Source organism: Dromiciops gliroides, chromosome 2 (genome assembly GCF_019393635.1).
Source record: "Dromiciops gliroides isolate mDroGli1 chromosome 2, mDroGli1.pri, whole genome shotgun sequence".
Classification (NCBI taxonomy): domain Eukaryota; kingdom Metazoa; phylum Chordata; class Mammalia; order Microbiotheria; family Microbiotheriidae; genus Dromiciops; species Dromiciops gliroides.
In genome coordinates this window covers 45,495,391-45,513,410 of record NC_057862.1, presented here as the reverse complement: position 1 = coordinate 45,513,410, position 18,020 = coordinate 45,495,391, and the positions used below count along the sequence as shown (strand labels likewise).

At 40.8% G+C, this 18,020-nt stretch overlaps 1 protein-coding gene across 3 annotated transcripts in view; it reads right to left on the bottom strand.

Moving 5' to 3' along the window:
• BBS4 (Bardet-Biedl syndrome 4) overlaps window positions 1–18,020 on the bottom strand; it is a 67,346-nt gene that overhangs the window by 10,405 nt on the left and 38,921 nt on the right. For all 3 annotated transcript variants that reach the window (XM_043982447.1, XM_043982448.1, XM_043982445.1), the window contains 6 exons: window positions 10,640–10,719; window positions 6,245–6,308; window positions 4,727–4,838; window positions 2,707–2,779; window positions 1,503–1,556; window positions 30–157 (listed from right to left, as the gene is read on the bottom strand). In XM_043982447.1, coding sequence (XP_043838382.1) covers window positions 30–157; window positions 1,503–1,556; window positions 2,707–2,779; window positions 4,727–4,838; window positions 6,245–6,308; window positions 10,640–10,719 — 511 coding nt within the window. The remainder of the gene's footprint in view (window positions 1–29; window positions 158–1,502; window positions 1,557–2,706; window positions 2,780–4,726; window positions 4,839–6,244; window positions 6,309–10,639; window positions 10,720–18,020) is intronic.

Genomic DNA, 18,020 nt, shown 5'->3' with positions numbered 1-18,020 from the left:
GTGTTTTCACCAAAAATGGGTTTACTTACTCCACTGCCTTCTTATAAATGTCAATCGCCTTCTCTAGCTCCCCCTCCAGCAGATGAATTTTCCCCAACATTATGTAAGTCAGATCATGTCTGTTGAGCTGTAGGGCACTGTGCAACTGGTCTTTTGCCTACACGGAAAAAAAAATCAAGTCAGTGCCACACAAAGAAAAGGCAAACGGACAACTCTGTGCCACTGAGTAGAAGGTATGCTTCTATTATCATTAATAATAAAGATACAACAATAGCTCGAGTCAGCATTTACCCGTTGTCACATCTAGGAAGGCACAACATACAGGATCCCCTGTGCTCCTTTGCTGGTAGTTCAGAGATTGTCCACCTTGCACCGTGTCGAGCAGCCACGTGCAGAATCGCATGAGTCATTACCTGAGCCTGTAAAGGTGCTCAAGGGGATTTCCTTAGCCCGGTGTCCTGCCTTAAGGTTCCGGAATTCAACTGCCCCTCTCCTTTACACTTGTAACAAATCTACTTCTCTGGACGCAGGGCGCCTTACTGACATGTTTCAGAAAGACGTTGCTCAACAGAACAAGTGTCCCCCAAGATTCAGCATGTATCAGTTAGGACTAGCTACACCTTGCTCAGTCTGACTGCCTAGGAGACACGAAGGCTCTCAGGCCTGGCACGATTTCTTTACCAAAATGATCCAGTGGGAATGAGAGTTGACAGTTCCTTCAAATACTAGTACGTTCAAGAGAGGACAGGAAGGAATGATTCATCCCTTGACGTTCTCTAGGAGGGTCCACACACGTGCCCCAATCTTCCGAGTTTTCACCATTCTTTTTATGTCCAGGTGCGGCTTTACAAAAGGTGCTGCATGGCAGCCTCCCCACTCTTTCCATCGGGGCCCCTTTGTTCTCTTTATTTGTGTTGCCTAGGGTGTGTCTAGTAGTGGTTGTTTTAAACTGACCTTTAGTGATTGAATATACATTGAAATACAAATTATTTTCTTGGAAATTAAATCTGAACACCAAAAAGCATATACAAGCTCCAAGACATCAGATCTACTTAATGCTGAAAATCAATCCCTACCACAAAGATGTCAAAACCCATGGTGAGCTGTGAAATTGTTAGAGCCCTTGTGGATATTCACTTGAAGGGTCTACTTATGAGTTTTACTGGAATGCTGCAAACCTCACAATTAGGGGAGTAGGGAAGTGAGAGCAGAATAGGGAAAGCCTCACTTCAGGTTACTATTGCCTCCTAGGATCCACCAAATCTGCCTTTTCTTTTAAAAAATACCCAAAGTCAGGGCAGCTAGGTGGCAGTGGATAAAGCAACAGCCCTGGATTCAGGAGGACCTGAGTTCAAATCCAGCCTCATTGCCCTGCCCCCCCCCCCATACCCAAAGTCACAGGGTAATTACAAAAGGCAGAAAAGTTGGGTGAAACTTAATGCAATGGGACTAATGTATGGTAAAATTCCCTGCCCAGAGCAAAGCCTGTTTCTGTGAATTACCTTGTTGAAATGTTTCAGGTACATGTAGCAAACTCCTAAGTTGTGGCAGATCTCCTGTGCACAAGAGAAGGGACAACAGAATCAGCTGTAATTTCACAGCTGGCAAATAGGCAGAATAACACAGTGTCTTTGTGCAAAGAGTCTGCTCAGTCAAGTCTCAATCTGAAACCCAAACCATAGCTGCTTTTCAGTCAAGAATTTTCAATGTGTTCACTTATATTTAACAGACAGATTGAATGTCATGAATTGGGGTTCTTGGTGAGAAAGAAACAGTACAGATTCTTTAAGCAACAAAAAGCTAAGTGAACAGTGATTTTCCCTCTAAGAAAGCAGAGGCTGAGAGACCTACTAGTGAGAACTGAACTAAAAGGTGGCCCTGAAATGAGGACTAATTGGCAGACTCTAAGACGAAAAGCACAACCCCAGTAGGAATCTGAGTAAAACCAGACCCCTGGCTTGTAGATTCCATGCTCCCTGCTATTTCCCACTATTGCAGGCCTTGCCCCTCCTCCTCTTTCTACAGTAATATTCCTCCTCTCTGCTTCTTGGGATCCCCAGCTCCCTCCAAGTGCCATCTCCTATGCATGACCTTTTGGGATGCCCCCATCCCTAGGACCTTCCCTGATCACCAAAAATACTTCCTACTAAGCTGTAAACTTAACCCACCACCCCATGTGCAAAAAAAAAAAAAAAAAGGAAGCAAAGAAGTTAACATCTTTGAAGGGAAGAAATACATCTTCTTCAGCTTTAAAATTGGAGCTAGCATTTGGAAGAAATACTCAGGACTCTAGCATTTTGGACACAAACTTGTCAGAGACAAATTTATTCTAAGCATCTATGCTTAGAATAAATTCTAAAGACACAGAGATCCATCTGGCTTTTGAAAATCTTTCTGTCCAAGCCAACTGACACATGCAGCTTACAGGGTTCAAGAACAAAGAAAAATCATCCGTAACTAAGAGTGAACAAGAGCACAAAGCTTAGGTATGTGTACGTGTGTATACACTTATACTTATATATATAAGATCGATTCAAAACAAACACATGGTAATTAATAAATGCATGCTGGATGTCTATCCAAGTTTTGGCTCACTATGCCCCAAATCAGACCAAGAGGAATAGTAACAGATCATTAATGTAATGTAAATTATAACTGGATAATGTGGATGACTTAATTGAAAAGAAGTGAAAGTTCTCTGCTTACCCAATCTTTCTGGTTAAGTTTAGCTGCTTCGTTATATACTTCAATAGCAGCTTTGTGTTTTCCCAAAAGAAATCTGCAGAAGAAATAAAATTTGCATAATAAAGAAAATCACTCTTCTCTCCCCATTAACCCACAAGCCTAACATTTCAGGCACATCCTTTACTTGTATGGTCTTAAGGAAGCTTCTATAAAGTAAAGTGTTCCTCCTGCTTGACCAGCATGGTAAAGAGCAAAATGACCATTTCAAGAGTTTTATCTGCAATTGCTATTGTGCCTCAATCCTCCCTTTCCCATCTAGTTTTTTTGTTTGTTTGGGTTTTTTTTAGGCAATGGGGGTTAAGTGACTTGCCCAGGGTCACACAGCTAGTAAGTGTCAAGTGTCTGAGGCCGGATTTGAACTCAGGTACTCCTGAATCCAGGGCCGGTGCTTTAACCACTGTACCACCTAGCTGCCCCCTCCCATCTAGTTTTTAAGGAATAGTGCTGATGACTTGTCAGGTGGCCTTGTCAGAAGTTAAAGTTCTGATTTTCCAAAGAATAATAATAGATGATATTTCTGTGGGGACTCACAGTTACAAAGCCTACATATACCATCTCATATGATCCTCACAGCAATTTATCTAGCATTATTATTCCTATTTTACAGATTAAAAAACTGGACAGCTGAAAGGTTAAGAGATTTGCCCACTCCTTAAGGTGCAATGTTCTTTCCACAGAATTCAGGAAAAAGAGTTAGTTACAGTGAGGCTGAGACATGAAATTAGAAGTGATAAAAACAGCCACAAAAAAGAAAGCTATCTCACAGACACCTAAACCAGTGGTTCTCACATATAAAGGAGATATGGAACCTCTGTGTGGTTGTTCTCCATAAGGTCTGGAGTACCCATTTGTAGCCCAGCAGGACAATACTTTGTTTTATAAAACAAAGGAGGGGGCAGCCAGGTGGCACAGTGGATAGAGCACCGGCCCTGGATTCAGGAGGACCTGAGTTCAAATCCAGCCTCAGACACTTGACACTTACTAGCTGTGTGACCCTGGGCAAGGCACTTAACCCTCATTGTCTTGAAGAAAGAAAGAAAGGAAGGAAGGAAGGAAGGAAGGAAGGAAGGAAGGAAGGAAGGAAGGAAGGAAGGAAGGAAGGAAGGAAGGAAGGAAGGAAGGAAGAAAGAAACATGCAGAGATGTAGGTTGGAACACTAGGGTTCTGAAAAACCATTTAATAAGTCAGTGATTACATTCCATCACAGTTGTTGCTAACAATTCCAGTATATAAACCTAATGTATGTACATGTTCTAGGTATAAAAATGCTATATAAATGTAAGTTATTATTATGCTTGTGTTATTTTCCTTTGGAGAAACAATGCTTCTACTTCCAACAGAACTGCTTCACTAACACTCAATTTACAAAATTCAGTACAAAAATCTACTAAAAAAATTAACTACACTTCCTTCCTACTTCAATGCTAAGATACAGTAACATTATCCAATAGTCAAACTGTCCTGCCTTTCTCAAACCTATTCGATTTCTTGGAGATTAACAAGACAGGAAGAAACTAAACAGTGGTGAATCCCTTAAAGGATGCTGGATGTATAAAAATCTAGGTGTAAAGAGTAAGAGATTCCTTTCCATTACTCAGAGAAAACGGTCCATAATTTAACCAAGGAAAACTCCCTAGCTGACAATATGGTGTAGAATCCCACAGCATAGGACATCATGCATATGTACATCATCAAATCAATCCCTACCAATCCTAACTGAAATGAACAGTTCTTTAAAAATTAAACATTCTCTTCATTACTCACCACCTTTCTCTTACACATTTTAAAAATAATTCCCCCCATAAAAAGGAAGCATGACTTGTTTTAAGGACCTACATTCTCTTAAGTACCTATAGGTCAGACTGTCATCAGTAGATGATTACACCAGGAAGCCTGCAGCATTTGACACCATGCACTATGTGGTAAGGAAAGAAAACTTGATCTTAATTCCACAATTCCAATGCCAGCTGACGATACTTACAAGGACCTGGCCACCTGCTTGAGGTTGTCAGCATTCTGAGGATTGAGAACAGCACAAGACTGAAAGAGTTCTAGGGATTCTTGGATATTCCCTTCGAGGCGATATATTAAAGCTATGAGGAGACAAACAAAAAGCAAGTAAAACCACGCCCTGGACAGAGAAGAGACTGGTTATCTAAGCACAAGCCTGTTTAGTAAAGACTTTAACATAAACCCTATTAATATATTCTTCCAAACCCACAAAATCAAATACAGAGGGCTACAAAGCAAGACAATTATCCTGAAGTGCAATGATTGCAATCGTTTTAAAAAGCAGCTCTGCTGGCCCTGGTTTAGGGATCCCTGAGGCAGAACCTCACTGCCAGTAGGCCCAAGGTGCCCACTGATTCTACTGAAAACAAGTGTGGTGACTATTCAGCCCCTGCTTCTGTCTGTCCAAAGCCAAGAACTGTCCTTAGGCCAACATTTTCAGAAGCAGCTTCCAGGGTCCCTAGTGCTTCTAGAATATGGGATGAGTTCCCCTGTTGGGTACTTTGAGCCCTTTGTGAACCAGCTCCAGCCCATCTTGCTAAACTGATTCCATGCTCCCTGCTATTTCCCACTATTGCAGGCCTTGCCCCTCCTCCTCTTTCTACAGTAATATTCCTCCTCTCTGCTTCTTGGGATCCCCAGCTCCCTCCAAGTGCCATCTCCTATGCATGACCTTTTGGGATGCCCCCATCCCTAGGACCTTCCCTGATCACCAAAAATAGGACTTGGTCAATATTTTGTAGGTAGTTATTGGGATGTACATTGCTTCTCTCCAGGAGAATGTCCACTACTTCAGGCAAGGGCTTTGATTTTTACCCTTGTATTCCCAGCATGTAACTCAGTGCCTGACACATAGTAGGTGCATGATTAGTGAGTTGAAATGAATTAAATGACTGGCTTGGAAAGTCCAGAGTTTTAAGGTTGGAAATATTGTGGTGCTTTTGGCAAATCTGCCCCAACATACCTTAATGTAAGATGCTGATAATAGCAGAAGGGATCATAGGGATCTATCAAGACCACCTGCTTTCTGGACACAATGAAAAAATAATCATTTCTGCCACAGAAGCAAAGCCCAATGTGGTTCTTTTGTATTAAAGGTCAAAGGTCAGGTCAGTGATAGTGACAGAGCTTTGGATCACTTTTCCCAGTATGCCTTCCCTTCCCTTGCCTTCCATCCTGCCTGGCCTCCCAAATCCCCGTTCCTTCTCCCAGTTTTCTCCTATAGTTGAATCACTGCATGAGCCCTGGGCCAACAGCTAAAAGAGGGTTGAACAATGACACAGGAGAACACATCTTTTTTCACTGTGGCATTAGCTTCCAAATAATGCAACACGGCAGCCTATCCAGATTTCTGAAGAGGGAGGCAGGAAGAGGAATGAATTAGGGTCAAGTAAGATATTTTATTTGAAGCTTGTTTTCAAAATCTGGAATCTGAATCTGTAGCTCTCTCTCCCACAAAAAAAGGTGGGGAGGAGAACTTTTTTTTTACCTTGGACATAGATGGCGTATTCACATAAGCCTTGAGTTTCCTGAAGCTGTTCTTTGATAAGAGCCTAAAAGAAGAAAAAACACATGTAGTTTGTTAGAAACTTAGAGAGAAACTGCAGATAGATGCTAATCATTTATATGAGAATCTTAAAACCCTAAATTATCCATTATAAAGCAGTTTCTTTGGAGAGGTAAATCAACTCAGCAATCTCTTAGGGCTTTTGCTCAGTTTGGAAGTAAACAAAGATTTCTTAAGGTTTACAAAGCATTCTTTCCCAGCAACCCTGAGAAGTTGAGAGTACAAATATCCCTATTTAACTGATAATAAAACTGAGATTCATCGTGTCAGAATGACACTTTAAAAGGCACATTAGTTTCAAAGCCAGAATTCAAAACCAGTGCTCTCTTGATTCCAGGCCTAGGTTTTTTTTTTTTGTCCTACTTCCCCACAGTAAAAATGAGTTCTGGGGGCGGCTAGGTGGCGCAGTGGATAAAGCACTGGCCTTGGATTCAGGAGTACCTGAGTTCAAATCCAGCCTCAGACACTTGACACTTACTAGCTGTGTGACCCTGGGCAAGTCACTTAAGCCCCATTGCCCCGCAAAAAAATAAAAAATAATAAAAAATTAAAATGAGTTCTGGACACTGTAGGTTATTGTTAATACTTTTTTAAAAATTTAAATATTTTGACAGATATTCAGGCACATTTAAATATCTACTGAAACATTCTAAAATTGAATACTTTTGGAGATATGAATTAAAATTATGAGGAGCCACCATTATAGCCACTTGACTGTAGCTATCAAAATATATTTTGGTAAAAAAAATTATCCACAACTTGCAAATTAGCAATTAGCAAAAATATAAATATATACCTCTATTTATAGGTTTCTGAAACATTTACATCCATTATCTCAGTGGAGCCTCACAACTGGCCCTCAAAGAAATGACTTTCTAACATTCAATCAACAAGTACAAGAAATGAAAGGATCTAAAGAGGCAGCAGGGAATCCAGAATTGTATCCAGAAGTTGGAGAAGGAAAGAATGTCACACAGAGGAGAAAGTGAAGAAGCAAAAGCAATGAATGTTTGGAAGAAACATAATGCAAGGCTCTTCCTGTAAGAGAGAGCTCGACACACTTCAAAGAGGAAGCAGCCACTGGTGCTCCAAGGAATAATTATGGTTATCCATTTGTGCTATTAAACAAGAAACCATCCGGTAAACACCTGTTCTATTTGGTTGTAGATACTCTTAGGGGTTTAGAGGTTGCAAATATAAAAGGGAAGGATAACTGGAAAAAAGGCATGCCAGGCCTCAGCCAGCTTAGATCCTTGGGCGAAGTCGTCTTCAGATCACAACAGAGAAAGAAGGGATCGGTGACCTAACAAAAGCCACTCTCCTCACCCAGAGTACTCCAAGGTTGTTTCACTTCTCTTTGCTCTATGGAGAAGTCGCCTGGATCCATCCCATCCAACAGGGTTGTTCAGTCATATACTCTGGCAGGTGTGTGCAGCCACACACCATGTGGAGGACTGGGCATTTTCTCCAATGTTTATAACCTCTCAAACCTCTCCTGAAGCCAGCGAGAGCCCTAACAAAATAACAACCTGATGGACCAACAGCCCACTTAGCATGCCTATCCCATCAGCCCCCATTCTCTGGCACGGCTAGACAACCCAAGTCACGAGCTTGCACTCTGGCATCCACTCAACAATTCACTTGTTACTGCTGAAATTTTTGTCAGCTAACCCCCCCTTCCCCCACCGTTCCATGGCAACAGAACTCACTCTGCCCCTCTTCCCTGAGTGGGGAGGGCATAGCACAGGAAGAAGGAAGCTTGCTCTGCCTGAGGCTCCACTAGAGAAGTAAGAAACACCCTGGATGAGGGTATCTGTGTTGGGACAGGGGCAGTCCACCAGGCCAGAAGGAAAAGAGACTAGCATCCAGCTAAGGCCAGTCCTGTCTTCCCACCAGTCTCTGAGGTTTGTGAAAAGTAAATTCTACAGCATGTGAGGAGGCTGATAGTTCTGAGGTACAACCCTTAAGGGATGTGACATCAGAATGGAATGTATCAGAAAGTGAGCGAGAGGAATTTCTTTCTTTCTTTTTTTTTTTTTTGCAGGGAAATGAGGGTTAAATGATTTGCCCAGGGTCACACAGTTAGTAAGTATCAAGTATCTGAGGTCGGATTTGAACTCAGGTCCTCCTGAATCCAGGGCCAGTGTGTTATCCACTGAGCCACCTAGCTGCCCCTGAGCAAGAGGAATTATTATTTTTTTTTGTTTTGTTTTTTTTGCAGGCAATGGGGGTTAAGTGACTTGCCCAGGGTCACACAGCTAGTAAGTGTCAAGTGTCTGAGGCCGGATTTGAACTCAGGTACTCCTGAATTCAGGGCCAGTGCTTTAACCACTGCGCCACCTAGCTGCCCCAAGAGGAATTATAAGAAAAAAAAAGATTGAAACTATCAAAGATTTCATCAGGAAGAAAACTCTGTCAAAGCCTCAAGCATAGGCAGATGAATCAACAAGGAAGATGGTAATAACAGGGCAAACACCTTCCAAGATATCTAATGGCATGAGGGTAGGGGAATCAAGAAATGTCTATAATATAAAAAGCAACAGGAATCAACAAAACGAAGGTAACATCTTCTGTGTTAATTGTTTTCTCTATTAAATGAGATTCACCATAATGGGATTAAGGTCCTTCAAAATGAGGAAAATAGCCTTAAAATACAATACTCGGCCGGATCTGTGGTCTCACTGATTAGAGTTTGCTCCAATGATGCAGACTGCCACCTGTTCACACCTGCCCATCCTGCCCATGTCTTACTGACAGTGTGCCACAGTGGAGCCCTCTGGCCATCCGGATCACCTCTCACTCTCCCTGCATGACCAGACCACGTTCTCTTTGTGTTACAGGATTCCTAATGACATCCTTGACTCTTGTTCTTCCTTGGATGACCCTGAAGGTTACATGGTACAGCCTGCTCATACCCACTATGCACCTTTCCATTACCCTGACTGACTGTGCGATATTCTTCTTTAATCCTGCAGAGCCATAAGTGCTCTAGGTCTTACTGTCATATAGCAATGCTGGTAAAATGGAAGCTTATCATCTAACTGAGTGTTCAGGAGCTATCTCCCTAAGTGATAAGTTCAATGTTTGAACATTAAGGGCTCCTTTGGCCTCTTTGCAAAAGTAATTAGTTTCTATTAGTTTAACTTTTGGATGAAATTATTCTAATTGGTATTGGTGTCATTTCTATTGCCTATGTGCCACTTTTTAAGGCAATACAGAAAACAGTGAATGCCAATATAGGATCTGTTTATGCTAAAAATGCCTATTCTTTAAGATCAAGGATTTCTTTAAGGCAATATTTCATTTCCCTACCCCTCCACCCCTTGTAAGATAGCTACTTAAAGGTTTAGTGGGGAAAGTAACTAGGACTAGTTGTCTGTCACTTTAGCCCTCTTAAGGTTCAGCTCTGGGTTATTTTTCCCTTGGTGGAGTCCTCTTTGAATACCTGAATGTCTGGAGCTTAGGGGACCTTCAAAATAAAAGAAGTCCCCCAAAGGAAACTTTTGGCTTTGCCTTTGTGTGCTCCTAGAAGGCCATTTCCTCTTTCCTTCCCTGTACAAGACTGGCTGGAACAAGAACCCGGGATGGCATTACGAAGAATCTCTTCAAAAAGTGGGTGAGGGAGGGGCAGCTAGGTGGCACAGTGGATAGAGCACCGGCCTTGGAGTCAGGAGTACCTGAGTTCAAATCCGGCCTCAGACACTTAACACTTACTAGCTGTGTGACCCTGGGCAAGTCACTTAACCCCAATTGCCTCACCCCACCCCCCCAAAAAAAAAGTGGGTGAGGGAAGGGAGGAATGCTACCCTGCAGGATAGTCCAGGATGCTCTAGATAGCAAGAACATTTGGATTTTAAAAACTGCCACACCTGTGTGCTTAAAGAAAGTCAGGCAGTCAGAACTACTCTTTGGAAAGGCCTAGAAGAGAACTCCCACTTTTCAAAGGTGCTAGAGAACAGAGAGGAAGAGGCTCCTACATGATTTCACAAGTGGCTGGATGACTTAAGAGACATTCTTGCCTTAGGGTCCCATAATTACACAATAATAACCTGTTAAAGTACAGGAAACTCTTTGATGTTTTTGGCGTAGCCCGTCTGAGATCTTAAACCCTTATAAGAAATGGAAAGGCTTTCAGCCTCTCCTCTGATTTAGATCACAAGAAAAGCTCTAAATATATCTGGGGCACTTTCAGGAATGGTCAGCTGTCATGTCATCTTTAGTGATAGAGAATGGAGTAAGGATCTTTTAAAATAATTTATAACCCTCAAACTTCTCTGCCTCTCATTTTTCAAATCAATATCTCAGGGCATAGCTTACCTTGCATGCTGCATAGTCTTTGCGGATGTAATGAAGATGTATCAACCAGTTCTGCTTCTCCAAGATAGGAAACTCTGGGGCTAGTGGAATATTTTGCCAAAACAAAACCAAAAAATGTCATTGTCAGATATTCTCTTCTTGTTTTATACTCAGACTAAACAGTAATTTACAAATAACATTATGTCAAGTCAACATCTTTCTTATCAGTATTGAACAAAAAGAATGTTACCTGAGTACAAAAACATAAAAAGAGATATAGAAAAAAAAATCTGGAGTGAAAAACTGTAGCTACCTTAATGCATATACAGGATCTCTGCTTTTTCTTCACTCCTGGTAGCTTGGAATAGCTGACCTTCCCAAATGATAACTTAGCCTGAAGGAATCACCCTGTGTTCCCTCCACCCTTTTCCTTCCCAGTGAATGTGGGGTTAGAGAGAAGCACTGTACACAGGTATGGATTTCAGGAAGACTATCACTGTCATTTACATGATGTGGTTAATCTCACATGTAGATAGTCTGGGGAAGCTCTGAATAATTTAAAGTAATTCAACCTTTGAAAATTGGGCTGAATTATAAAACAACGTCCACATATGAGATGATGAGAAGCCAACCATGGGCCAATATGTTTGACACTTTGCACAAGGAAAGAGGCATTACTGCAGAGCATGCAGAGATCACCAATATGATTCTGGTTTAAAACAACAGTGAGAAGTCACTAGGACTTGAAAAAATGTCTTCTTACTCCCTTCTCTGGCTCTAAGGCTTCACAGGTAACCTTAGCAACCACAGAAGCTCAGGCTTCCATGTCAGCCTTGGAGACTGAACACAAATCCAGAACCAATACTGCTCACTTTTTTCCCCACAAGGAAAAGGGATGTTTAGAAAGTAAAATAACAAAAGAGGAGAGGTATGATTCACAACCATTAGAAGGAATTGCATCAGCATCCTGAGGCCAAGTCCCATTCCCCCTGTTCCGGTTCTGGAGCGATTTTCTTTACCTTAAGTGAGAAGAAAATGCTGTCATGATAAATGGTGTGTTGTGACTCTTTTCTCTACACAAGTGAGTCAGGTAAGTAATTCTAGGTTCCCCAAGGATATGCCAGTGGAGGATAGATTCTACCAACTCTTCTGAGCTGGAAGAGCTTCAAGACATCTGAAGACTAAGAAATTAGTTTAGAGAGGCTAGATACTAGAAAGATGGCCACCAGATAATGAGTTTTTCTGCCATTTCAACTTAAGACGGAGAAGTATTACAATTTGCGTTTCAAATGTATCTACACAGATAACAAAACCCTGGCTGGTAGTACCCTTCTCCCGGCTCTTAAACTTGGAGTTATCACTGATTGGTTCTATCCATTCCCTCTTTGCCCCCACCTGATATCAAGCCTCCTTGAAATCTCCTTCTTTTGTACCAAATATTAGCCAGATTGAATTCCTCACATTGGTGTTAAAGCCAAAGCTTACCAAAATAAAAATCTCCAATGGGCATCACCACAGTGCCTTTAAGCCAAACCACAACATCTAATATCCTTTTTGTCAAACAAGGCAAACTGCTACTTACCAACCAGAGAAGCAAGATAAGAATGGGAAATAATGTGGGAAAAAATGTTGTCTGGGTTTTATACAATATACCAAGATGAGGGAAAGGGCTTTTTATTTCCATATTTATACAGACTCAGAAGTCTTATTTATTAAAACTTCCAGATAAAATGTGGCCTACTTTGTAGGCTTGTTCCCTGGAGATCTAGACATACATTTTTCACCTTGGAAGGTATTTAGCTTCAAGGCTCCACTTAAAAGGGTTTACACTTTCCAGAAGTGAACACTAGGGGTCACTAGGCCCACTGTGGAATGGCAATGGGTCAAGTAGATAAGGAAACACTCATTTTCAACTTTATCGTAGATTTTGGCTACCAAAATTTTAGCACCTAATTGCTGCTTGTAAATACCTTTTAATAGTTCTATTATTTGGATGTGAATAAACCTCTCAACTGTATAACTCTTGTGGGAAATTCTCAAAGATAAGGGGAACCTAGAAGTCTTAGGAATGTCTTTATTCCTAAAGAATAGGCAAATTAAAAACTGATGATGACCCCCAAATAGTAGATTCTACCCAGAGGGCAGAAAACTCTATCTTCATTATTTCAAACAATGGCCATGACAGTCTACCTCACCCACCTCTGCAAAAGGGGCCACTATTACTTATCATCTTTCACAGGTGCCACTGAGAATTAGTTATTTGTAATATCTTTGAAAAATGATAGGCATATCAATTCATACAATGGGTGAGGGGACTATAAAGATCACATATGCCAAAACCCAACCCTCATTTTACAAATGAGAAGACTGAGATTTAGGCAGGTGAAATGACTTGCCCAAAGTTAAAATGTGGCAGAGCCCTAATATTTGAACTCAGGTCTTCTGATTCCACCCTGACCTGGATGGCTATAACACTGGAAGACGAACCCCTCAGGCTGGAAGGTATCCAACATACTACTGAGGAAGATCGAAGAACAACTACAAGTAGCTCCAATATTAATGAAGAGGCTGGGGCAAAGCCAAAAGCAGTGGATGCATTTGGTGACAAAAAGGAAGTCTGATGTTGTGAAGATCAATGTTGGATAGTAACCTGGAACATAAGATCCATGAACCAAGATAAGCTAGATTTGGTTATACGGTAAGATTAACCGCCAATATCTTGGTCAATGAACTCAAATGGATGAGAATGGGAGAATTTAATTCAGGTGATTAGTACGTATACTACTGTGGGCAAGAATCCTTAGAAGAAATGGAGTAGCCCTTATAGTCTATAAAATTGTTTTAAAAAGCAATACTAGGGGGGCAGCTAGGTGGCGCAGTAGATAGAGAACTGGCCTTGGATTCAGGAGGACCTGATTTCAAATCTGGCCGCAGACACTTGACACTTACTAGCTGTGTGACCCTGGGCAAGTCACTTAACCCTCTGCCCTGCAAAAAACCAAAAACAAACAAACAGAAAAAGCAATACTAGGGTATAATCTCACAAATGATGGACTATCTGTTCAAATCCAAGGCAAACCATTCAACATCACAGTAATACAAGTCCATGCTCCAACCAGCAATGCCAGAGAGGCCAAAGATGACCACTTTTCTGAAGACCTACAACATCTTCTAGAAAAACACCAAAAAAGATGCCACACTCATTACAGGGGATTGGAATGCTAAAGTAGGAAACCAAAAGATAATTGGAATAGTAGGCAAATTTGACCTTTGAATACAAAATGACGCAGAGCAGAGATCAATGGAGTTTTGTCAAGATGATCAACTGTTGGGGGCAGCTAGATGGCGCAGTGGTTAAAAGCGCTGGCCCTGGATTCAGGAGTACCTGAGTTCAAATCCAGCCTCAGACACTTAACACTTACTAGCTGTGTGACCCTGGGCAAGTCACTTAAACCCCATTGCCCCGCAAAAAAAAAAAAAAAAAAAAAAAAAAAAAAAGATGATCAACTGTTTGTCACAACAAATACTCTTTTTCAACCACCTAAAAGATGAGTCCACACATGGACATCACCAGACAGTCAATATCAAAGTCAGACTGATTATATATTTCACAGCCAAAGGTGGAGAAGCTCTACACAGTTGGTTAAAACAAGACTTGGAGCTCACTGTGGCTCAGATCATGAACTTCTTATTGCAAAACTAAGCCTTAAATTGAAGAAAGTAGAGAAAACCTTCAGACCATATAGGCATGACATATCTCTTCAAGAAAATAAGAGATATCAAGGAAATGTTTTTTCATGCAAAAATGGGTAAGATAAAAGACAAAAATGGTGGGGGCTTAACAGAAGTAGAAGAGATTTAAAACATCTCAAGAATACACAGAAGAACTATATAAGAAAGATCTTAACATCACCAATAACCACAATGATGTGGTTACTGATCTAGAGCCAGACATTCTGGAGAATGAAATCAAGTGGGCCTTAGGGAGCACTGATAACAATAAGGCTAGTGGAGGTGACAGAATTCCAAGCTGAGCTATTTAAAATCCTAAATGATGATGGTGTTAAAATGCTGCACTACTAGATTGGAAAAGATCAGTTTATGTCCCAATCCTAAAGAAGGGCAATGCCATAGAATGTTCAAATTACTGAACAATTGAGTTCATTTCACATACTGGCAAGGTTATACATAAGATTCTGAAATCTAGCCTTCAGAAATATGTGAACCGAGAATCACCACAAGAACAGGATGATTTTTGAAGAGGCAGGGGAACTAGAGACCAAATTGCCAATATTCACTGGATTATGGAGAAAGCAAGGGAGTTCCAGAAAAAACATCTAATTCTGCTTCACTGACTACACTAAAGTCTCTGACTGTGTGGATCACAACAAAATGTGGCAAATTCTCAAAGAGAATATTATCTTACTTGTCTCCTAAGGAACCTGTATACTGGCCAAGAAGCAACAATTAGAACCAAAGATGGAACAACTGATTGGTTTAAGACTGAGAAAGGGACATGACAAAGCTGTATATTGTCATCTTACCTATTTAACACATATACAGAGTTATATCATGTGAAATACCAGGCTAGACAAATCAAAAGCCAGAATAAAGGTTGCCAGGAGAAATATCAATAATATCAGATATGCAGACAATATCATTCTGGTGGCAGAAAGAATTAAGAAGCCTCTTGGTGAGGGTGATAGAGGAGAATGTAAAAGTTGGCTCAAAGCTTAACATCAAAAAAATGAAGATCCTGACAACTGGTACCATCACTTCCTGGCAAACAAAGGGAAAATAAATGCAGTATCAGGTTTTACGTTCTTGGGCTCAAAGATCACTGTAGTTAGTGACCGTAGCCATAAAATTAAAAGACCCTTGGAAGGAAAGCTATGGTAAATCTGGACAGCATACTAAAAAGCAGAGACATCATCCTGCCAACAAAGGTCCAGGGGCAGCTAGGTGGTGCTGGATAAAACACCAGCCCTGGATTCAGGAGGACCTGAGTTCAAATCTAGCCTCAGACACTTGACACTTACTGGCTCTGTGACCCTGGGCAAGTCACTTAAGCCTCATTGCTCTTCAAAACAAACAAACAACAAACAACAACAATAAAACCCCCACAAAGGTCCATAAAGTCAAAGCTATGGTTTGTGGACAGAATCAACACTTTCAACTTTTGAGAGTCCCTTGGACAGCGAGGATGTAAAACCAGTCAATACATAAAGAAATTAACTCAGACTACTCACTGGAAGGTTAAAATACTTTGGCCACATAATGAGAAGACAAGACTCATTGGAAAAGACCCTGATTTTGACAAAGATTGAAGGCAAAATGAGAATGGGATGGCAGAGGATGAGATGGATAGAGAGTGTCATGGAAGCAACGAGAATGATTTTGGAAAGACTTTGGGAGATCATGGAAGATAAAGGGAACTGGAGTGCTATGGTCCATGAGGCCACAAAGCATCAGACACAACTGAATGCCTCAACACCAACAACTTCTAACTCCAAATCTAGTGCTTTTCCCACTATATCATAATTGTGAATTAAATGATCATCAGGGTAAAGCAAAACAAAACAAAACAAAATAAAAAAGCTGAAACACTTACGTACAATGAGTAAACTGCCCACCAAATTTACACTACTTCCACTGCCACCAAGGTAAATCAAAAGAAAACTGAAGTTGGTAACTGACAGTGACATCCCATTCCTCCCCACCAAACATGTCCTTCAAGCAAGACTGTCCTCGGCAATAATTTTAAGAAAATATTACATGTATATAAATGTTGTACAAGATGGAAAGAGTAGTCCGTAATAGAAATTGTCTGGGCCACCTTGTCCCTATCTTCGGAGTACTAGAGTATAGCCTTGATTCACTAGATGTTTCCAGGATGGATCAGAGACTCTACAAGTTTGAAGAAACAAACCTCCCAGGGTACATCTAGTCCAATACCAGACTACACACCCCCTCCACAAAGAATGGTCCAGGCTTTCCTTTGAGATATCCAGTGATAGAGAGCCCACTAACTCCCAAGACAGCACATTCCTCTTTGGGATAGCTCCAATTCTTAGCAAATGTTTCCTTATATTAAGATAGAATATGCCTCTTTGCCACTTTTACCCACTGTTCCCTGTGCTCCCTGGAGTCAAGCAAAACAAGTCTAACCCTTTTTGCACGTAAAAGTCCTTCAAACAGACTCAAAGACAACCATCCTCTACCATTTCAGACTACAGCCATATCATTTTATCCAACTACTCCTGCAAATGAGGTCTATAAGGGGTATTATGAACATAACTAGTTGTAAGATCCTTAAAAAAAGGTAGGTTTTTGTTTTTGCTTTCTCCTACATAAAGAGTCATGCTAGGCTTTATCTACAGCCTACAATCATGTTTAGAGTCACCCTTGGAGTCAAGAAGACCTAGGTTCCAGTTCTGTCTCAGCCACAGCTGTGTTTTCATAAGCAAATCACCAAACTCTTCACTTAATTCAGAGAATTCCCTCAGCAACTCTGTAAGACTCAGAAAGGAGCTGAGCCAGTTCCCCACACCAATGGAATAACAAGTCTGAACCCACTAGACCTATCATGCAACTCACCCACATTCAGATAAAATTTGTAGATCATTTCACATATATACTGCTATGTAAGCCAAGCTTTTCCCCAAATCATGCTTAAAGAGTTGATTTTTTTTAACCTAACTGTAGGATTCTATATGTATCCCTATTAAATTTCATCTTACTCAACTCAACCTACCAGCTCAGACTGCTGACACCTTTTTTTAGGTCCTGGATCTGTCATTCAACATTATAAATCCCTAGCTCTGTATCATCTGAAAATTTGATCACACTTTCATAGCAATTATTTCATTCTTTGCATTTATAACCCCAATGTCTACAGTGCTTGACACATAGTAGGGGCTTAATACTTGCTGACTAACCTAAATCACTGACAGAAATACTGACTACCACAGAGCCAAGGGCAGATCCCTGAATCAGTCAGTTAAGGGCCTCCCTTCACTTTGGCAACAACCAATTAAGAAATACTCTACTGGTCTGGTCATCTAACCAGGTCCTCTTGCCATTTAAATATACTATCATTTAACCCATATTCCCCAATATTGTCCACAAGGATGTCATAATAGGCTTTATCAAATGCCTTGTTAAAATCAAAGTTTATGTTAATGGCATTCCCTGATCTAGTAACCCTGTCAAAAAAAAAATGAAATAAGGTTAGTTTGGCATGAGCTGTTCTCATATTGGCTCTTAGTAATCACTGCTTCCCTTTCTAAATATTCATAAACCACCCCTTTATAATTAGAACATTTTGTAGTATACTCCATGTGGTAGGGAAGAGTTTGCTTCATCAAACAGAACACCCCTGAAGAGTCATTTTTCTAAAACC